The sequence below is a fragment of the Balaenoptera physalus genome (genome assembly GCF_965194825.1).
Source record: "Balaenoptera physalus genome assembly, chromosome: 19".
NCBI lineage: Eukaryota > Metazoa > Chordata > Mammalia > Artiodactyla > Balaenopteridae > Balaenoptera > Balaenoptera physalus.
The window spans coordinates 41,541,001-41,564,216 of record NC_138900.1 but is presented as its reverse complement, the minus strand read 5'-3'; the positions used below and the strand labels follow the sequence as shown (position 1 = coordinate 41,564,216).

At 42.3% G+C, this 23,216-nt stretch overlaps 1 protein-coding gene and 1 long non-coding RNA gene across 2 annotated transcripts; both read left to right on the top strand.

Moving 5' to 3' along the window:
• The first annotated feature begins 910 nt into the window (after positions 1–910).
• GOT2 (glutamic-oxaloacetic transaminase 2) lies at positions 911–23,173 on the top strand. The gene is made up of 10 exons (XM_082439492.1): positions 911–1,122; positions 10,577–10,733; positions 12,919–13,047; positions 15,380–15,439; positions 15,972–16,133; positions 16,507–16,611; positions 17,734–17,884; positions 18,365–18,530; positions 21,198–21,348; positions 21,929–23,173. Exons 1-10 carry the CDS (start codon positions 1,034–1,036, stop codon positions 22,049–22,051), a joined length of 1,293 nt encoding a protein of 430 aa, XP_082295618.1. The 5' UTR covers positions 911–1,033; the 3' UTR covers positions 22,052–23,173.
• LOC309649489 lies at positions 1,139–4,536 on the top strand. Its single transcript, XR_014257144.1, has 2 exons — positions 1,139–1,406; positions 1,880–4,536. It is a non-coding gene; the product is annotated as an uncharacterized lncRNA (long non-coding RNA).
• Positions 23,174–23,216: the final 43 nt, after the last annotated feature.

The window sequence follows — 23,216 nt, the reverse complement described above, 5'->3', positions numbered from 1 at the left end:
TTAGAGAAATACATTTTATCTTGATTAAGCCGATTATTTTGGGTCTCTGTTACCTGCAGACAACCCCAATTTTAACTGATACACTGGGAATTATTTCAGACTCCTTTTCTACTTCTCCCTGCATTTAATCACCAAACACTTTTGATTCGTACTCCATGATATGTCCCAGATCTGTAACCTTTTCACCTTTTCTCCATCATTGCTACTTCTACCTGAATTCAGACAATCAAGAATTTCTTGCCTGGATTATTGTGTCAGCCTTCTTTTGACCTTGTCTCCCTACCTCTTAGGAGAGTCCTTTCCAATCCACCTTTCACACCAGCGACTCAAATTAGCTTTCTAATGAGAAAGTTAAATGTATATGTTACAGAGACCCACACCCAGAATGGTGAAAATCGTTAATATTATCTGTAATTTTTTATGAAGCAAATATGACAAAGTTGTCTTATTCCCTCCATAAGGGCAAACATCCTCTTGTGCCCTCCTGATCCTGAGTTGAACTGTCTCCTTGGTGTATTCTTTCAAACTTCTACATACATTTATGAATGAATGTATGGTATGATTTTGTGTATTTTAAAATTTTATCTAAACGGCGCCATATTATACCTATAGTTCTGCGACTTGCTTTTTTACGTTTCTGAGGTCTATACATGCTGATACCTATAAACTGAGCTCATTCATGTCAGTAGTAACAGCTACCTCTTCGGTCAGGTCCGTCGTCATTAAATGAATGAAGCGTGTCGAGCGCTGTGAACGGCAATAAACTGTGTTGTCTCTGTTTTCCGGGACCACGTGGCGCCGGCAGTGCAGACACCCCCTGCGGCGGGACCCAATGCCTCACGGAAGCCTAGCCGCTCCGCTCCGGCCACCAGGGTGCGCTGTGACGCGGCTCGGGGCCTGGAGGGAGGCCGCTCTAGCCTCGCCCGGGGAAGTCGCTGTCCTTACCTTCAGCAGGACCTCGCGCCTCCGTGTCCGTGCCCGCTGGCATCTCCGCTCCGTCCTCCAGCTACCCACTGCCCTCTTGCCGCCCACCATGGCCCTGCTACACTCCGGCCGCGTCCTGTCCGGAGTCGCCGCCGCCTTCCACCCAGGCCTCGCTGCCGCGGCTTCTGCCAGAGCCAGGTAAGCAGGGGAAAAAGGAGCCAGGGCGACGGGCCTGCGAGCTGCCGGCGCCTCAGAACATCTAACCCGCCTTCAAAGCACAAGCGTGCACCCTCACACACCAACTTTCTCTGCTACCCCCTCGGCTTCACAGGGGGCTGAGGATTGAGCGTCCGCGCCTCACAATAACCCTTCGGGTCCTACCTCCCACCCCTCCCTGCCCCTAGGACTGTCGGAGAGCCTGCCAACGCGTTCCCCTGGGTTAGGAAGTGTGGCCCTCTACGGCACCCGGACTCCCATTCAAGGTGGAGAGGTCACGACACGCATATTCGACGCAGTGCGGGTGGGGGCAAGGGGAGAGTCCCCGGGCTGTGGCGCCGAGCCGGCCTCGCGCGGATTGGCTGCGGCGCCGGGAATGCTTCGGCCCGGTTGGCTGCGCCGGGCGGGGCTGTGGGGTGGGGGGGCGTGAGCCCTTGACCCGCTGCTCTGGGGAGCGGCGGGACGCACCTGTTGGGGTCTCCCTGGGCCGCGGCAGGGCTGGAGGGGCGGCGGATGGCTCCCGTTTGTGTGCCGGGGGAAGAAATCTCAAGGGAGGAAGGTTCTCAGGGCCCTGGCTTTCGGGCTCGGCGTTCCTCCCTGCATCCTGTGACCTTGGCGCGCGGCATTCTCCCGCCTGTGTCGCCCCCTGAGTCACCGGTGATCCCCTCCCCCTGGCCCTTTGGCCCTTGGATGTAAGAGTTGGGGTGTAGTGACTTTTTTCCCCCGTTTTATCCCTTAGGTCTGGCTGTAGGGAAGTAGGCTTTCTTCCCCTCCCTCTTGCTCTGCTCTTGGTTTAGTGAATATTTCCTCATCGCAGTTACACAGAGCCAGGCACTGGACCAGATGCTCGTGCTAGATGCAGCGGTGGACAAGCCTGAGGGAGGGACCGGTGTCACTCAGAAAATTCCAAATGTGTAATTTCAAACTGTGTGATGTGTTGCAGAGAAAAGGTTAAAGAGCATTAAACGAGTTAGTAATCCCTTCCTAGTGGAAAGAACCAAGCCAGGCTATTTAATTCAAGAAGCCGATTTGGGAGAGTGCCCTAATCAGGAACCGAGTCTCCAAACCACCCCAATCAGATCTTAACTCCAAAGAGCAAAGCCTTGACCTCTCATACCTGCCTTGGCCTTTCGTTTGAATGTACGCATGGTGTCTTTAAGCCGGCAGAACGTTTGTCCTTACCAAAGCCCCCACACTCTTGGCAGTACAGTTTTGTCCAGGCTTTCACTCTTTCTTCTTTAACTAATTTGGTTCCTTTTTGGCCCACTGTCAAGGTGTGCTCTTTAAGGCAGCCTACCTGGACCAGAATTAGGGAGGGGTTATCATTTATGCAGCAGATTTGGAGAACAGAAAATAGTGCCTAAAATTATGGGCAAGTGAAAGTCTGTTTCACCATTGTAGTAATCTTAAAATAATCTCTTATTTTATGGATTTGGTTGAGTGGCCTACAGCTCTGCTTACAAGGTGCTTGGTGAAATCCCTATGGGTGTTACCTTTTAGTCTCTCTTTCACTTTGACAGCCTAACTTGTTTTTCTTTTGTGTCTTTTCCACATTAGAATGTGAATTCCATGAGAGCAGAGACTGTATCTACTTGTTCACTGTTATAATATAGTATTTCAGGACTTAGAACATTGGCTGGCATGTCTTTCAAATTGAATATTTTAATTTTAAACCTTGATTTTTAAATTAATGCAATGGAAACAAAAATGACATTTTAGCATTGTATCTTAGTTCAAAGTCTAAACGTAGGGGAACCAGAGTCGTTCAAAATGTGTACCAAAAAAGTCTTAAAATATTTGAGCACCTGCCGTTGAGGAGGTGCTGTTCAGGTTTAACAATGATGCATGATTTGGTGGTAGAACCAGATGCCGTATCTAACTATGACTGTTAACTGTTCAGACAACAAGGAAGTTAAGAATCTCCACTCCTGCCACGGTGGATGTGATCTTTACCTAAAGCCAAATGGTAAAATTGTAAAACATTTAAACAACTAATTGAAATTTTTTTTTGTTTTTATTTTTTTTAAAACAGCTCATTCTAATACAATGAAACCTTGGCAGTTGGTATTCTGAAGGACTGAGGATTTATCCTATGACATACTTAATTTTCATACTTAGGTCATTTAAATGGAACTCTCTAACTTCAAGTGTTCCTGTAGCTGCATTTTTTATACAGAAGGAACTAACCTTTAACCTTTTCTTCCTGACCTGTGCTGTAAAAGCATAGTGACATGAAATCAGACATAGTCACAGGTCAGTGAAGAAAGGAAAATATGCTAATGTATTTTTATTATAGATACCTATTCTTAATTATTTAATTCTGATTATTTAATTTGTAGTTAAATAACTGAAGGAGTATCATGAGACCCTTTAGAAAGGCAGTGTGCAGTAGTGGTACAATAACCAGTAAGAAGATTATAATTGTAGTATTGTCTTCGCCGTTTTTTAGCTCTATGATCATGAGCAAGTTAATTAACTTCTCTTCTTATTTTAAAATAAGAAGGTGAGGGAAAACATTTTAAAAACTATAAAGCACTAGGTAGACTCCCAGAAAAATTGCAAGGTATTTGAGTTGGAAATGCTTATCTGAATACTTTGTACCTAACATCTTTTGGTTGGCTGGTCAATATTGCTCAATGGCTGAAGCTTTGTGCTTTTGTCCAAAGTACATAGATAGGAATGCTTTGTAGGCCACAAGTTATCAGTATCAATTTTGTCCCTGGAACACTCTTGGTTTCCTCTCATACTATCCCTTAAAACCATTAGAGTTCTTACAGTGTGGGTGTGATCTTTACCCTTAGAAGGAATGGAATAAAAAAGAGCATAGAGGACTGAACATCATTACTCATATAGGACTGACTAATCAAATTAAGTATTCCTGCTCCTCTATTTAGATGGTTTAAGATTTAGTGTTTTGAAATTTTTTTAGAATTCTTCTTAAAAGATACCACTCTCAATCAGTTCTCTGCCAGAAGACTCAAGGCTATGATTTCTGAGAGAATTTCTCTACTAGATAAACTTTTTAAAGAACTTGACAAATAAGTGCTTTTCACACCCTTTAATAAGAATGGTGCCTTCTCCTTGTGGTTTAGGAGCAGCGGCTCTGTCGTTGTTGATGGAAGGCCCTGGAAACAGAACCATCTTTTTAAAAATGAAAATTGCTTATTAAAAGTTCTCTGTATGTCATTGGGCATTCAAGGTGTTCCTTGCACTCATCAGTTAATGACAGTGATATAGGTGGGCAGGTGGCTACATGTTTTCAGGGTCTGAATCATGGGTAGGACATAATGAAAGCTTTCGTCAGGCCCAGTTCAGAAGTTGCTTTGAGGTAGTATCTGTTTCTTACTATTGCTTAGATACTGGGACAACCAAGCAGCCTAGAACACTGAAAAAGAATGAGAAGGATTTTGAGCTGGCAGTAGCGCTAGTGAGGAGGAAGAATGATAACATCTCCGAGACTCCGGAAAAAACTAAATAGTAATAATTGAGAAGCAGGAAAGACCTGCATATTTGGTCGTAAAGTTATGACTTACGCTCCTTGAATTTTCTACATACTTGCCTCACCAGTCTCCATACTAGTGGCAAGGTGGTTATAAATAAAAGTGTATTAGTAATAATTTAGTAACAGTGATACCAGCTAACATCAAGCACTGTGTATCAGGCTCTGTTTTTGAGTGTTTTACATTTAATAGCTCCTTTCATCCTTGTAACAACCCTGCAAGATAGGTACTGTTGTGCCCCCATTTTACAGGTAAGAAAAATTGAGACTTAGAGAAGTTAATTGATTCGCCTGTGCTCACACAGCTGGTAGGTGGTTGAGCATTTGAATCCATGCAGTTTGCCCTACTGACATTGCACGGGGCAAGCTATTAAAAGAAGTAAAAGCCTGGGACATCTGAAAATGGAATAATTCACCCTTTGTTAAGAGAGAATTAGCTGTACATACCAATTACAGCTACTGAGACTGAGACAATTTTCAACTTGTCAGGAGAGCTTAAATTTAACTCTACTGCCATGTCCAACCAGCCATCCAGCGTGCCTGGTGGAGGAGAGAGGTATATTAGTGCTGATTGGCCACAAGTTCAACAAGAGAACGATCATTGGGAAAGAAATTCTAATGGAATAATTCGCCAAGCTTTCAGCATGGGTAGTGTACTGTGCTGTGCTGAAACATTTGATTGGTTGGGACTGAATAAATGATTACTAAAAGAATGTGGGCTATTTCACCTAAGTTATTGGGAACCTTGCTTCCCTAGCTTCTACTTTCTACTGCAACACCCCCTGTCTGTTTCTTACCCTTAGCCTTTATTCTTATGCGTCTGCTTAGAAAGTCTTTTTCCTCCTTTCATCTGTAGCATAGATCACCCCCTCCTGGAAGCCTTCCTAAGCCTGTACTTACCTCCCCTTCCCACGCTATCAGGTCCTCTCCTCAGGGCCCCCATAAATAATTATCTGTGCCCTGAGCCTGTCTTCGTCACTGTACATTATCCCTCCACCCCCTCCACCGGCACCCTGCATTGTTTATAACTCCCTACTGGTCACTCCACTGGGCTAATCTGGTGGTGAGGGATTGTGTTTCACTCTTCTTTGTATCCCCAGCTCTTAGCACACCGCAGTTTCTCAGTGATTGATTTAGAGATCATAAGGACTTTGTTTTCTTTATGAAATATGAAACTGTGTAAAAAACTTCTTGCCCATTTCCCCTGAAGAAGAAGGGTAGAATAATCTTTTTCTCAGAACAGTAATTTAGCATGAGGTGAAACCTCAGTTTAATGCATTAATGCCTCCATGCTGCCAGGAGGATTGGAAAAAAAGATGGTGCTTTTCCAGGGCCAATCACAAAGACAGTTTCTGGTGAAAGATAGCCTGAAATTTTTGTGTTTTCTGTATCTAGGATTCAATTTGGGGAAGGCCAAATGAAAGTGTTTTTAGATGTTGTTTGGTCCCTTGATTACGATAGGATTTTGAGTGCCTGAGAAATAATTATTGCTTACCTATTTAATCAAAACAACAACAACAAAAATATTAAACATATAACATGATTGTAAAGAACCTTAGCTCTTTCAAACGTGCAGAACATCAATTAGGAAAAAAAAAGAACTTTGAGTTGGAAAATGGAAGAAAAAAAACAACAATCATAGTACCTTAAATACTTCTGTTCTCTGAATTTCTAGCCAAACTAAGATTAATCTACTAAATTTGTTCAGTAATAATCTCACAAATGTGCAGAACCATTTTTGATTTTTTGTTTTATTCTATCCTTAAATAATCAAGGACGTAAGAGAGTCAGCATAGAGCATAGAGAAGTATTCTGCTAAAACACAGAATCTCTGCCATCTAGACAGATTATACAGAAGGTAAAAAATAACCTTTCATATTGTAGGTGAAGTCATTAATCACTAAACCAAGAAAGATTGAGCAAAACTTTGTTAAAATGTTAACACATTTCGTAGCTTCTTTTCAGACTCAGTTATTATAAATCAAAACAAAATTCACTTTCCAAGGTTTGTCTTTAAACGCTCTTTCATATTTACAACAAACTGACACACTTTAAGATAGTATAACAGATTTCTCAGTTTAATTTCTGACACGGTAAATATTGGTAGTTACGCTCCACATAAATAAAGGCTTTTCTGGGCCCTCAGTAAGTTTTTAGAGCGTAAAGTGATACAAAGGCTGAAATGTTTGAGAACCACTGCTTTAGCATAACACTTCTTTTTTTTTAATTTATTTATTTTTATTTTTGGCTGTGTTGGGTCTTCGTTTCTGTGCAAGGACTTTCTCTAGTTGTGGCAAGCAGGGGCCACTCTTCATCGCGGTGCGCGGGCCTCTTCACTATCGCGGCCTCTCTTGCAGAGCACAGGCTCCAGGTGCGCAGGCTCAGTAATTGTGGCTCACAGGCCTAGCTGCTCCGCGGCATGTGGGATCTTCCCAGACCAGGGCTCGAACCCGTGTTCCCTGCATTGGCAGGCGGATTCTCAACCACTGCGCCACCAGGGAAGCCCCTAGCATAACACTTTTTTTTTTCCTTGAAAAACAGAAACTTACATACAGTTGTATTTCTCTGTCACTGTTGTATAGTCTCAACCATTCATTATTTATAACTTTAACTGAAGTAACTTATATTTCACAGATAAAACGGGGGAGGAAGTTGATGTCAGTCCTACACAAGCATTTTGGCAGATTAGTAAAGCTTATAAACACACACAGTACAACTTCTGCAGCCACACACACACACACACACACACACACACAGGTCCCTTTTATATGTTCTTAAAATGTCAACAACGAACATGTTCACTAAAATGATCCAAAGCTATAGCCTCTCTAAAGCATATAAAAATAAGAAGCAAAAGTATATAAACTTTAAATTAGGCTTAGTAATCAGTATGTCAATATTTTATCATACTTAGAAATTATCTCGGTATCCAATGGTTAATCCATAAAGTCACTGTAATATAAGTCAAAGATTTTAAGTTATTTAAAGATCTTGGAAATTGTCTTCAAGCTACAAAATTTAATTACTGTTCTCCCATAACCCTAGTCTAATCATGAGAAAAACATCAGACAGATTCCAATAGAGGGGCATCCTACAGTATCCCTAACCAGTACTCCCCCAAACAGTCAAGGTCATCAAAACAAGGTATGTCTGATACGGTCACAGCCAAGAGGAGCCTAAGGAGACATGACAGCTAAATGTAATGTGGTGTCCTGGAACAGATATAGAACATTAGGTAAAAACTAAAGAAGTCTGAATAAATTGTAGATATAACATATCAACACTGTTTCATTAATTGTAACAAATGTACCCTACTAATATACAACATTAAGAGGAAACTGTTGTGGGGTGGGTGTATGGGAGCTCTGTACTATCTGTTCAATTTTCTCTAAATATAAACTTATAAAAAATCAAGTCTATTAGTAAAAAGTAAAAATATATTACTACTGTTAAAATTTTTAATTTGTCAAAATAAAAATTAGTTGAACACAAATTTATATTTTCCATAGTTTTAAATGTTACATAGGAGTGATGTTAGCTTATTTTATCAGTGAACCAGTATAAGTTTAGGAAAAACAAACCCACATAGAGTAAAATGTATGCTTGTATTATACTTAACACGAATAAATAAAAGACTTAGCTGTTTTTTAAAATCAAAATTAAACTAGTCTCATTTATCAGAGATTTACCTTATATGAACTTGAATTTTGTTTGTGTGTTTTTGGCTGCACTGCAATGCATGTGGGATAGTTCCCCGACCAGGGATCGAACCCAGGTCCCCTGCGGTGGAAGTGCAGAGTCCTAACCACTGGACCACCGGGGAAGTCCCTGAACTTGAATTTTTAAAACGTTTCTGAGTTAGTTGCTTTAAGAGAAAAAAAAATTTAATACTAGCACATTTTAAGCACTAGAAATTTAGTTTCTATAACACAGAACAGAGCACCTTGACTTTTGGTTTTTTTATAATCTAATTTATCAGTACTCTCCTGAGATGGAAAACATTTCGCATTCAGACACTCAGAGATAAAACCCCCCCAAAAAAGCCTGTCTGAATTACACATGGAGAGCTTATAGCTCTTAAGACCTACAACTTCAGCCACTGGTAAAGAGTAAAGACACACAATCTCAGGTCTGATTAAAAAAACATGCAAAAAACAACAACCAACCAGATTGTCTGTCATCTCTCCCAGTGGAGAATAGATCTCTGCTATCCATTTACAGAGATCACTGGTCACAGCACAAAACCAAGTTCACAGTCAGTGTTGCCGACAGGGACTAGCTTATTGGCCATAGAGGAACCAGAACCCCCAAATTAGTAGGGAGTGGGGAACAAGCTAGAGAAACAGTTATTTACAGTGATATTTCCTCTTGGGATTCACTCGGGGAGTGCACACCCCCTGCAACACAGTTCACCTGGCTCTGCCAGGTAAATCTACTGGGCATTGGTGGATGACCCCTAACACTGTTAAAGGATAAGTTATTTTTTAATTCTCATTTTTTATACATTTTTAAATATTTATTTTTTTAATTTGTCTGTGCCGGGTCTTAGTTGTGGCACACGGGATCTTTGTTGCTGCATGCTCATTGCTGCACACGGGATCTTTAGTTGTGGCATGCGAACTCTTTAGTTGCAGCATGTGGGATCTAGTTCCCTGACCAGGGATCAAACCCAGGCCCCCTGCGTTGGGGGTGCGGAGTCGTAGCCACTGGACCACCGGGGAAGTCCCTATTTTTTATAAATTTTTTTAAAGGTTACTTTCCATTTACAGTTATTACAAAATATTGGCTGTATTCCCTGTGTTGTGCGATACATGCTTGAGCCTATCTCACACCCAATAGTTTGTACCCGCCGCTCCCCACCCCTATATCACCCCTCCCCCATCACCACTGGTAACCACTGGTTTGTTCCCCGTACCTGTGGGTCTGCTTCTTTATTCACTAGCTTGTTGTATTTTTTAGATTCCACATATAAGTAACATTATACAATATTTGTCTTTCTCTCTCTGACTTAATTTCACTTAGCATAACGCCCTCCAAGTCTATCCATATTGCTGCAAATGGCAAGATTTCGTTTAAAGGATATTTTTTAATGTAAAATCATGACTCATACAAATATAAAATAATGAATATTGTTAAGCATTTTAACTCAATAAGTAATGAGGAAATCAGTTAAGATGTTACAACCAGTTCTAAATACCTGGCAGTTCTCTGTCATCCTCTCCACCTCTACTGCCCCCATCCTTGTTCAAGCCCTCATCTTTCTCTCGCTGGGTGCTGGACCAGATTTTTCAGTGATCCTTCCCTCTCTGCATTCAGTACCCCACCTTGTGACCAGATGAGCTCTAAAAATGCAAGTCTCCTCATGTCACTGTTCTTACCTGGTCACCATCCCCCCCTTCAAAAAAAAACCTAAATGATTCTATATATTTTCACTACCTCCAAAGTAGAGCCCAGGAACCTGTATTTTAATAAGCTTTCCAAATGATGCCCTTAACAAGTTGGGGAACAGGATAAAACGCAATCCCTTTGGTTGGGTGTCACAGAACACCCTTACATTGGTCCTTGCTTACTTCTCTAGTCTCATCTTTTACCACTCACAGCTTCTCACTGCCAAATTACTTGAAATATCCTTTGCCTGGGAATCCAGGTCAGGTTTGGACTGCTTTGAAAGTGTATACACGCACCCTGTCCTCCCAGGATGATTCAGGTGCCCCCACCTTTTGCTTCTCACAGCATTTGTATTAATATTATTGGCCTCCACTCTTCTGCAAGGTGCTTTGAAGTCTTATGCAGTGTTGGATTATTGGTGTCTATTGCTATATCATGTGCATGGTAGACATGCAAACATTTGTTGAAATGGATTTTTGGCAGATCCCAGACGTCTTTGGCCAGGGAAATCTAGTTACTGTGACTGATGTCTTATATTTCCCATTTCAGCTCCTGGTGGGCTCATGTGGAGATGGGGCCCCCAGATCCCATCCTGGGAGTCACAGAAGCCTATAAGAGAGACACCAACAGCAAAAAGATGAATCTGGGAGTTGGTGCCTACCGGGATGATAACGGAAAGCCTTACGTGCTCCCCAGTGTCCGGAAGGTAAGCTTGCCAGACATCTGTTTGATGGGGATGAATAACTGAAGGGCACTTCTGAAGAGAGACAGAAAGACTCCTGGACAGGGAGTCAGGAGACCTGGGTTCTAGTTCTGATACTGCTTGAATCACATAGGGTGTCTGGGCTGTAGTCTCCTTGGCTATAAAAGTGAGAGGTTGGAACTATATGGTCTTTTCCAAGATTGAATTTATATGATTATCTGTAAAACAGGCAGAGTGTCATGTTTAATCCTGAGGATGCACAAAAGGACCAAGCATTTAAACATTGTCTCTTGGTGATAGGAATAGCCCTTTGTGGATGAGGGTTACCATTGTTATTTTCCATTTCTCTCATTTTGATTGCCTTAATTAAACCCTCCTACCCAGGCGTGTTCTGTCCTTTCTTCCTATTGAGCTATAGAATAATTTTCTTTATTTTGTCGTATTTTTATTAGTAGTCTTTCTATTGGTTATCACAACTCTAAATAATGTAACTAATTTCCTTAGAACAGTTTTTTGTTTTGTTTTGTTGTGTTTTGGCTGCGTTGGGTCTTCATTTCTTTGCGCGTGGGCTTTTCTCTAGTTGCAGCGAGCGGGGGCTACTCTTTGTTGCAGTGCATGAGCTTCTCCTTGCGGTGGCTTCTCTTGTTGCGGAGCTCGGGCTCTAGGGTGCATGGGCTCAGCAGTTGTGGCTCGTGGGCTCTAGAGCACAGGCTCAGTAGTTGTGGCGCAAGGGCTTAGTTGCATATCCTGCAGCATGTGGGATCTTCCTGGACCAGGGCTTGAACCCGTGTCCCCTGCATTGGCAGACGGATTCTTAACCACTGCGCCACCAGGGAAGTCCCAGAACAATTTTTTAAAAGAAAGTATGTGTTTCCTTTCCATCTGCACCTCCTCTGATGAAATATGTGCTGCTTTGTCTCTTCCAAACATGGGGTAGTGACGTGTTGTTCCTACATACAGCAGAACTAGGCATCCTTAGTGGAAGTTACAGAAGCATACTTTGGGGTGGGAGTAAAGAACCCTGTGATCATCTGAGCTGCAGTAGGCTGGCTCAGGCCTTCGTGAGCCACTGCAGTAACAGAGCATGGGCTGAATGAACCACTGAAAGAAGAAATTTCTGAGTGTATGGGAGTGTGGATTAGGTGTCCTCTCTCTAATTCCCTGAGTAGAAAAAAAGGACTCAAGAAATGGCTGTGATGAGAAGACTCACAAAAAACTGCTGGCTACTGGGTCTCACGTCCTGCAGGGATTGTTTCTGTTCTCAGTAAATCAGTTTAAAGTATTCAGCATGTGTTAGCTATTGATACAAGCTGAAACACCACCACACACTTTTGTACATTACCTCTTAACTCTTCACCTCAGTCATATGAGGTGTAGAAACAGCTGTTCCCCCATTCAGCAGGTGAGCAAACAGAGGTTCAGGGAGGTTAACAAATCACCCAGGGTCACACAGCTAGTAAGGGACAGCCAGGCCTCTGACTCCAAAGCATGAAGATATGTGACTATTACTATGAACCTTTTGAAGTTCTTAGACTGGTATATACCTTGAAATACTTCTTCTTTATGTATTTGTTTTGATTTTATCATCTTATATCTATTTTAAGTGTTGCTCTTAAACCTTGTTCTTGTGCATCCCAAGAATGCCATTTTTTATTAAACCAAGAGACACCATATACCTACCCATTCACATAAAACCTAACTTAATGGGCTTCCCTGGTGGTGCAGTGGTTAAGAATCCGCCTGCCAGTGCAGGGGACACGGGTTCGAGCCCTGGTCCGGGAAGATCCCACATGCCGTGGAACGACTAAGCCCGTGTGCCACAACTACTGAGCCTGTGCTCTAGAGCCCGTGAGCCACAACTACTGAGCCTGCACTCCCTGCTCTCCGCAACTAGAGAAAGCCCGCGCACAGCAACAAAGACCCAATGCAGCCAAAAATAAATAAATAAAATAAATAAATTTTAAAAAACCAAAAAACCTAACTTATAAAAGTAAAATATGATAAAAATTTAATATTTCTGTTCTGTAATATAAAATATATTGTACTTATCCTTCTTCTTGAACAATATCTCCAAATTATTTTAAAAGGCTTTACTTCCAAAATTTAACTTATAAAACATTAGATATTATTCATGTGGTAATTCCAGGTAAGGAGAAGAAACTAAATGGATGCATTTTCTCTTGTCTAGGCAGAGGCCCAGATTGCTGCAAGAAGTTTGGACAAAGAATACCTGCCCATTGGGGGACTGGCTGAATTTTGTAAGGCATCTGCAGAACTAGCCCTGGGTGAGAACAACGAAGTGTTGAAAAGTGGCCGGGTAAGGAGAACAGACTCTGGCATCATACGGGTCTCTTTTTAAATTTAACAGTTTAAACAAATATGAAATAATTTAAATAAGAAAAGATACACCACTTTGTGTGTGATGATTGTTTTGAGGTGGCCACACGATGACTAATATCTCATCTTTCGGTAGTAAACTGCCACTAATTCAATAAAAGATTTCATATAATACCAATTCCAAAAATGTAGTAGTAATCCTAAAAATGTTGTAGTGATTTGACTTAAGATTTGACAGTTTTTGCTGTTAGTCTCTGTGTGTGCTTATGTTCATTTTACACTGAATGGCTTTGAGGAATGCCAAACTATGCCAAGTTTTAAGGCCTATAATTAGCCCCCACCCTCATGTCCCAAGCTGCCAGCTTAGGTAGAGGAAACAGGCAGAAAACAAGCCACAGGGTGACTGTCGGGGCCAGGACAAGTCTGGCACTCCTCTGCCGCCCCTTCACAGCCAGCTTGGATGTTGAAAGAGCAGACTGTGCTCCCTCCGTGCTGTCCCCCTCCTCTTAGAGGGCAGAGAGCATCACTGCAGCCAAGAGGTGAAGCACAAGTGGTTCCTAGGTGTCTCCTCCCTCCAGCTCCCTGGGGGCCCTCTTACTGTGGAAGAAAGAGGCCCCTAAAGGTCACTGAACATAAGCTTTTTACAAACAGATTCTCATATGCACCCACAGAGTAAACACAGGCCCAGCACTTGTAGTAGAAGACTCACATCATGCAGGTGGGATGCAGCCAGCCAGCCTGACATGTGGTCTCATGTGCATTATAGTTTCCTTGCTTTTGAAACAAATGTGTTTTTTTTTTTAACTCCAAGTGTTTTTATTTTTTTTAAATTATTTATTGATTTATTTATTGGCTGTGTTGGGTCTTCATTGCTGCATGTGGGCTTTCTGTAGTTGTGGAGAACGGGTGCTACTCTTCGTTCCGGTGCGTGGGCTTCTCAGAGCGCAGTCTCAGTAGTTGTGGCACACGGGCTTAGTTGCTCTGTGGCATGTGGGATCCTTCGGGACCAGGGCTCAAACCCGTGCCCCCTGCATTGGCAGGCGGGTTCTTAACCACTGCGCCACCAGGGAAGTCCCACAAATGTGTTTTTTTTAATAGATACATTTGTGTGTTTAAATATTTATTTTTCTGGGTAAGTCTGGGGGAAAACACACAAAGCAAAGCTAAGCTAACACATCTCCCCTCCCCATTCCCAAGGCCAGAATGAATAGTTTATTCACAATACTAGTCTAAGAACATTAGTTCATTAAGTGGGAAAAAAGCATACAACCTCGACCCCAGGGTAATGTAGTAATGATCCTAAGTCATGGACAAAATATGGTTTGATTGCTATCCATATAATCAACCACCTGTTAACCTCTCAAAACATCTATACTTTTCTGTAATTTTTGCTTAGTCTGTGTATTATCTAGCGAATTGTAACCTAAGTGTAAGACTGGCCTATCTTAAAATCACATCAGCTTCTCTTTTATAAATTGCTATGCCTTTCTGAGTCTTATTATCAGATTTACAGTTAGGTTTTTATTTCTAACATGCCAAAGTTTGCACAGGCAAACTGTTTACTAAAGAGTTTGTTAGTAGGGTCCCCCCATTTAATCCACTGCCTCCCAGTCCAGAAAGTAGATTTATGTTTTGTAGAGCCTTGTACTTCTATGGTGCCTAAAAAAAAAACAACAAAAAACCCTACTGTAGTTTCTTACTCATCCCCTAAAGTTGACCAATTTGAAGATTTACCTCAGGCCATCTCCCTGTTACCCAAAAAGTATTTTCAGATTATGAAAACTCATAGAATATTACTCATGTAATAATGTTATTCTAATATACTTGTTGACTTTTTAAGATGACTTGCTTTTTGATGTTCAGAGAGTCATTCAATTTCATATAAGTCTAGAATAATATTTGAATGTAGTGACTGTTCATCGTGTCTTTTTTTCTCTATATAAATCACTCCTTTTTCATATCTGGTGGGGGGCTGTGTCCTGAAAGTTTCTCATATAACACAGTATGATACTAACAACTTTCAGGGCAGGCCATAAGGAATTAGCTTCCACATCAGCACAGGTGTTAGAAAGTGAAGAGCCAGGTCTTTTGAGAACCTGTAAGTAGAGTTGCTCTCTCTTAGAAAATGGAATGAAACAGTAGTACTGTTCTCTCGTTTCTAAATACTCATTTGGAAGGGTGTCTTCATCTTCTGAAGAAAGAAGGGTACTGACCATACGGTGCCTCCCTGTGGGCTTGAGCTCAGGGTTGTTAAGTCGTGGGCCCGTAGAGAGAGTGCTGCACCTCACTGACCAGGGGTGTCTCTCCTTCAGTATATCACCGTGCAGACCATTTCTGGAACCGGGGCCTTAAGGATTGGAGCCAATTTTCTGGTGAGTCTGGAAACTCCTTCAGTAAGACGGTCTGTAAGCTGGGGGTGATGGGGTTCCCTATTGCATATGTGTTTGACTTCTGACCCAGAAGTAGATTTCCTCTTTCCACAAAGCTGGAAGATTTCCGGTTCTCTAATAAATGGAGTTGGGAGGAGAGGGGGGAATGGAAATACTTAGAAGAAATTATAAGGAAGAGATAATTATAAGTACAATTTATTGAGCACCTACTGTAACTAGGAGCTTTTATATCTTAACTTGTTTAATCTTTCTGAGGGAGATTTAGTTAATGCCATTTTACAGAGGAAGAAAGTGAGGCCCAGACAGGTCCTTGGCTACATAGCCAGTATAATTGTTGCAGCCTGATTCCAACCCAGGCAGTCTCGCTGCTGAGTCATCACTGTCTCTCAATTGTAGAGAGAAGCTGACTTTCAGTAGAGAAAAATGTCTTCTCAGTTAAATATATCAACTTTTCTGTTGTTGTTTTTGCCTCTCCTTTCTTCATTTTTCCATTCCCTTTCATTCCATCTTTTAGCAAAGATTTTTTAAGTTCAGCCGAGATGTCTTTCTGCCCAAACCATCCTGGGGAAATCATACGCCCATCTTCAGGGACGCTGGCATGCAGCTACATAGTTATCGATACTATGACCCCAAGACGTGTGGCTTTGACTTCACAGGCGCTATTGAGGACATTTCAGTAAGTGTGGCTTTCAGGGCAGGAGGGGGAAGGAACAAGGAATAAACCTCCCTGTGGAGATTTGATGTCTCCCACTTAGGTCTCAATATCCAACTTAAAACACTGGGATGAGGGACTTCCCTGGTGGTCCAGTGGTTGAGACTCCGTGCTTCCACTGCAGGGGGCATGGGTTCAATCCCTGGTCAGGGAACTAAGATCCTGCATGCTGCACAGAGCGGCCAAAAAAAAAAAAAAAACAAAAAACCAGGATGAGCTAATTCCAAGACCTCACGTTATTTTCGTTACTTATCAAATAATGATGACCCTATGGCATTTCAGGTAAATGATCTCCTTTAAAGCTGCAAAGTAATCTCTTGGTTGTTGTTCTCTTTAGAAAATACCAGCACAGAGTGTTATTCTCCTGCACGCCTGTGCCCACAATCCCACGGGAGTGGACCCTCGTCCTGAACAGTGGAAGGAGATGGCTGCAGTGGTGAAGGTGAGGCAGGTGAACTGACCGGTGACTGCTCTGTGTTTAGTAACTAGCCTTGGATGCTTCACTTGGCAAAGTCTTAACAGTGAGATTTAACCTCGAGGCTGCATGAAATTTCCACGCATTGGCGTAGTTGCCAGGAAAGAACTCCTTGTTTGCATAATTAGCAGTTCTATAATTGATGATACATGAGCAGTTTGAAAATAATTTTTGCTCCTCAGCCAAGATGTATAGAATTCTGATAAAACTTGTCGCTGGCTAGTCTGCACAGTCGGTATCCCTGGCCCCAGGATATCTGCTGTTGGTGCCTACACTTGCCCTGGTCAGTGGCTACTTGTTCATGCTTTTATCCTCTTTTTCACATCCCCTCCTGTCTTTTCCACTCTCCTTGGCATTGCTGTTAATTATTCACAGTGATTCTTATTCTTCTGTGAGAGAAGGCACTAGGCAAAATGCCCAAGGAGGAAGATATTCCTGTTGGCTTGTGTCCCCATTCTCATTCCTTTCGGTTTCCCTTTCTTTACATTCTGTCAAACCTAAGCTGTGAACAGAGTGGGACAGAGAAACAGCATTCAGAGAGCACTTTCAAAATGAGATGGTTATAATGAGGCTGTCCCCTGAGCCCTGGGAATAAGATGGCCTGCCAGAGTCAGTCTTATTAGCCCCAGGAAAGGCTGAGGCTCGTCCTGTGTTGGCTGGACCAAAATAATTACCCAGACCACTGTGGGCCTTAGAAGAGCTTCCTGTTTGGACTTCCCTGGTGGTCCAGTGGTTAAGACTCCATGCTTCCAATGCAGGGGGTGTGGGTTCGATCCCTGGTCAGGGAACTAAGATCACACATGCCATACTTCCTGTTTGACCAGACAGCATTCTGTCCAGGTTGGATTAAGATTATCGTTTCTTAATGTCTTCTTGAAGGCCCATATCCACCAAAGTATTGAATAAAAAAATATATATATTGATATCTTAACTCTAGGAAAATTAAACATCTCCAAACTGCCACCTGGGGAGAAAACTGTTGACTTTGTCTGAGTGAAGCAGGCATGGTCCCAATAAGCACAGGTAACCATCTGGGGCATCTTGAGAAGAACTGCCTAAAGCTTTGGTCATCTTTTCTTTCCTTTCCAGAAAAACAATCTTTTTGCATTCTTTGACATGGCCTACCAAGGGTTTGCCAGTGGCGATGGTAACAAGGATGCTTGGGCTGTGCGCCATTTCATCGAACAGGGCATTAATGTTTGTCTCTGCCAGTCCTATGCCAAGAACATGGGCTTATACGGTAAGCTAAAGGACCTAGGGTGATATGTGTCCTGTTGAGACTGAAGAAGTGGTGGGAGAGGGTGCCACAAAGGTGTAGAGTCTTGGAAGGGGTGGGTTGTGCGTGTGCGTGTGTTGTCCGTGTCCCTCTTACCCAGAGAGGAAAGACAGGTAAAGTGGATTTTACTGCTCTAAGCCATATCTTATTCAGTGTCCCTGAATTCCTCCAGCAAAGAAACCTATCACGGCTTCTCTAAACAAAAAGTGACTGCTCTGTGAGCCAAGAAGATAGAAACAATGAAGAGAGACCTGTGACCACTCTCTAGTACTCCAACTTTCTGTTGTAGATTCACCATGCTGGTTGTTGAAAACTTCTTGTTTATAACAAAGCGTTATTTTGTGCTTCTGATGGAAACAGATAACACATAGCAAATGGAATCATGACTGCCTTTAGTATTTTAGATAGGAGAACCAGAAGACAAGATCCATTTTGTCTTTTCAGGTGAGCGCGTGGGAGCCTTCACTGTGGTCTGCAAAGATGCTGATGAAGCCAAGAGGGTAGAATCACAGTTGAAGATCCTGATCCGTCCCATGTATTCCAACCCTCCTCTCAATGGGGCCCGGATTGCCTCCACCATTCTGACCAGCCCGGATTTGCGGAAACAATGGTAAAGGCGCTTTGCCATTCCCCAGCCATCTGCCCTTCCCACCACTGATCCTTCAGAGCTCCTTTATACTTGGCTTATAGGGACATGCAGTGTCACTCAGCTTCCATATGTGGAAGGGGAGGAAGGAGAGAGGAGTGTGCATTTTGTCAGCACTTTCGAACAAATAAGTTGGTTGTTCCCTGTAAGAGAAAACATTGGTCTAGATTAGGGGTTGGCACACTATGTTCTGCAGGTCAAATCTAGGCTGCCCCCATTTCTTGATGAATTGTGTATGGATGCTTTCATGTCACAACAGCAGAGTTCAGTAGTTGTGACAGAGAATGTGCAGCTCACAAAACCTAACATATTTACGATTTAGCCCTTTACAGAAAGCTTGCCAACCCCTGCTATATATAATTTGGAGTCATGGAAGGTGTGATTTGTTATATAAGAGTTTATCCTGTGTAGCTGATTAACCGAGGGCATAGATCCCTAAGCAGCTAATTGGATAGAAAAGCTAAGTCTGTGAGAAACTTCATCCATAGCTCACCTGGTCATCATGCAACAACTGTTTTTTCTACCTTGGATTAATCCTCTGAACATTGAAGTAAATAGAGTCTGGTTCAGGATATTTCTTTTCAGTACAACAGATCTATGCAAGGCTTACCAAAAAATCAACTACTTTTTAAATTAGATCTGTTATAAAATTAATGTGTGAGTACATTTCAGAAAGTTTGGGCAAGTCACTATAACCCAGATTTTTTTTCTTTGCCTGTTATTATTCATAGTTGTAACATGAATAGTATGTCCATGTATCATATGTATGTGTAAATATGTTATATATGTGTGTGTAGGGTTGGTTTTGTTTTTGTCACTAAGAATTATTCTAAGCTTTTTTTCTTAATATCTTTAAGTGGTTTTTAAAAATATTTCCATGGTCCTTATGGTTATCAAGATGTTTATTTTTTTAATGTTTGCATTTCAATACTCATTTGAAGTCTGTAGTGTACAGAGATGACAGAGATACTGTGCTAGGTGACTAAGATATCTCTTCCCTTGGGGAGTTTATAATCTAGTGAGAGAGATACATGTATAGCATTGCTACAAGACAGATGGAATAAATGCTGAGTAAAGGAAGAACTATTGATTAGTGGGGAATGAGGGAGGAAGTGATGCAGACAGCAGCATTTGAGCTCTGCCTTGAAGAGAGAAGGCACTTTTTTCCAAAGGAAAGGAAGGGGAAAGATGTGCGTGAGGATCAGCACGGGCACGTGATGTGCATCTTGCAGGGTGTGCTTCAAACCAAGTGGGTTTCGTAGCAGAAACACTGAGTGTGAGGAGGGTGGAGAAGGCAGCAAAGCTGGGAAGGTGGGAGCAGATCATGAAGCACCTTGATATTGTGAGAAGTCAGAACTTCATTCTGTGGACAACAAGGAGCATGGGGGCGGTGGGGGGGCAGTGGTTGCTAAGGTGGCCCTGGATCTAGCCATGGTCACGTACTCAGTGCCTTTAGGGACCAGGCCTCAAAGTGAATGAAGCTGGATGGATAGGACTACAGGAAATTTAAAATGAAATGCCATCCTTAGTGGGGCTAGGGGCTCCAGCCGGTAATCACAAGGCTGGTGCAGTGTTGCCAGCTTCTTGTTTTTCAAGAGAGGCTACAAATCCACGTCTTTATGTGCATGTACCAAATCTAAGAATGTTTAACTGGGTCAAATAAGACATGACAAAGACTCTTACTTGGCCTTTCATTGGCAGTGTGTAACCTCTGTTCTACCTCTGCATGACATCATGGTGGAGAGATGGTTTGAAAAGTGAACACATAAGAACAATGAGATAAATTATTTACAGTCATCTAGTTAGTGAGAGCCCACAAGAATTTCCCATAGCTCCATAGGAACAGAATGAAAGGGTAGATTCTGAGGAAGGGGAAGACTGTGTCCTGAATCCAGCGAGCATGCACAGTCAGAGGACTGCCTTCTGTGCTCCCCCAGATAGAATTCACCCTCTCTTCTCAGGGCTCTCTTAACACAGCACAATTCTATCGATTCTTGACTTATCCCGCCTTGTTCCATAGTCAGTTGTTTACAGGTTTGCTCCCAGCCGCAATGGTAAGCTTTTAAAGGGAGGGGCCGGGTCTCAGTCCTCCTTTTCTCCTCAGCACCTAGCACATGGCTGGGCACATGGTAGGTTCACAGCACACTGTCTTTAATTGTGAAAGCAGGAATGTTTCTTCCATCCATGTTAAAGAATAAGGTCATATTTTACTGTTTAATTTGCAGCTTTTGCCCTTTGAATAAAGGATGGAGAGCCTTAGTCCTCCTATGTTTTAGAGTGATTTAGTCATTCATTTTTCTTTTTTTAAAATTGAAAATCTAATTGGCTTTATTAAATAATTCATGAATTGGGCAGTATCCATCTAGTAAATAGAAAGGCACTCCGCATTCATTTTTCTTAATAACTCAATTACGTCAACTATTTTAGTTGCCTGATCAAAGTGGTGTTCTGATATAAATCAGGATGCTGTAAAATAGCTTTCTTCCGAGACCAGTGACAACACAGGACTCGGTCAAAAACGGAGAATTGAGGCACGCTAGACCAGTACTCAAGGGAGGTAAAAATGCCGGGAACTGGCTTATCTGTCGGCGCTTGGCGAGAATTGAGCTCCATCTTGGGGGTTTTTTCCAGGTTACAAGAAGTAAAGGGCATGGCCGACCGCATCATTAGCATGCGGACTCAGCTGGTCTCCAACCTCAAGAAGGAGGGCTCCTCCCACAACTGGCAGCACATCGTTGACCAGATTGGCATGTTTTGTTTCACAGGCCTAAAGCCTGAACAGGTGAGTGGACTCCGATTTCTCCGCAGCAGACCAATTGATCAGTCCTTGCAAACCAAAATTCCTCAGGTCACCTACCCATTTAGGATTACTCTAAAAACAGTCATTTTGAAGCTTCATTCATAGGTAAAAGAAATATGAAGCTTTCATTTCGTTTTACTCTTTGCTGGTCGTTTACCTGTCTGTATCCTCTATGAGGTTGCACACTTCTGAAGAACAGATCTTGTTTTGATCATTTTTATAAACACTGCCGTTTCTCAGAAAGATTCCAGAACAAGCAGGAGCCTGAATATTGATAAGAAGAGTAGCTGTTCCATAGCTGGATTCTGGATCAATTTTTCTACAAAGGCTGAATATAAGATTTTTTTCACCTGGTCACACTTTAGAATTCAACATCCTACTTTAAAATAGCTTTTTATTCTTCTTTCATTCTAAGCTAGCATACCAAATTCTGGGAATAGGGTTTAAGTGAGAAAACAGACCTTCTGTTATTTTCCTGTTCTAACTGTTGGCTAATTGTGCCATGCCAGGGCTGGGGAGACCCCCCTGACCAAGAAGTGCCCACACACTCTTCTCTCTGCAGGTGGAGCGGCTGACCAAGGAGTTCTCCATCTACATGACAAAGGATGGCCGTATCTCTGTGGCAGGGGTCACCTCGGGCAATGTGGGCTACCTTGCTCATGCCATTCACCAGGTCACCAAGTAATTCCCCTGGTCAGAGGGAACAGAGACAACCTTCCTGTCTTCAGCCTCTGCTATTGTGAGATTCACATGGAGGAAGAGGGAGAGTGGATGGTGGTGAGCGGATCATTTTTTTCAACCACAGTACTTTAAAACTCAGCAATTGAATGTGTTTCTCAGAAAAGAATGTGCAGTGAAAGAGGGCGGAGGCACCTGTGGCTGGTGTTGGGAACTCTGTGGCTGTAAACCAAACTCTCACTCATCCTTTTCTCTCCAGTTTTTCCAACAGTTTACATGTACAAGAAAGATATAAGCCCAAAAAATACCTGTCAATCACACCATTGCAATATTTCAGAAGCTTTAACAGAAGAACCTTTTGGTGTTGCGGGTTCCTCTGTAAAGCCAGCGTGAAAATAGCACCTATTAGAGGCTTTGTGAAAAGACCTAGTTCTAACATTAACAGTCAGCCTCATGTTTGTCCTCCCATGATTGAGCAACCTTATCAACAAACCGTATGACAGAAATCATGTTTTACAGCGAGTCTGCTACCGCTGCAGCAAAGAAAATAAAAGATGCTATTTCCTGTCTTATTTAAGAAAAAAAGAAAGAAGGCTCTCCTTTTTAGTACTTGCAGGCATTTTAATGTTCCTCTTTTCTCCTTACTCACTGCTGTTCTTTTCCTTAGGCACAAAGATCTATAACTAGCCTAGATTTTCATCCTGTTCTACTCCTTGATTGACCATCAGTCCCATCCCATAGGATTTACTTACTTGAAGAATGAAGAACATTATTTACTGCTCATCCCATACCCTCACTTTTCTTGGCAAAGAATAGCAGAGAGTAGGTAACTGCACTTTATTTCAGCATCCCCTTCAATGATTGTTATCTCCTGTAGGGATGTTGCTCTGCCCAGTTGGACCTCGTAGCTTTGTTCAGTATGGTTGTGCAGTCACTCATTTCATATCATGAGTCAGGCAATGCAGGGTAGAATCGGGAAAGAGGATATTCTGGGCTTTGATTTTAACTTTTGTGTGCTGCCAGCTGGGCTCAGGCTTTACCCTTTGGAAGGATAACCACCATTTGCTCTAATCATGTAGACTTATTGCAGCCTGGTCTCTCTGTTACAATAAAGTTACTGTAGACCCAACCGCCATCTACCATGTTATCTTTTTTCTTTAATGGGATGAAAG

Bases quoted from the DNA above. Each gene is read 5' to 3' on its own strand.
- GOT2 (XM_082439492.1), top strand. From the start codon at position 1,034: ATGGCCCTGCTACACTCCGGCCGCGTCCTGTCCGGAGTCGCCGCCGCC. The intron at 16,134-16,506 runs GTAAGTGTGGCT...TGTTCTCTTTAG, and splicing joins GCGCTATTGAGGACATTTCA to AAAATACCAGCACAGAGTGT. The intron at 16,612-17,733 runs GTGAGGCAGGTG...TTTCCTTTCCAG, and splicing joins AGATGGCTGCAGTGGTGAAG to AAAAACAATCTTTTTGCATT.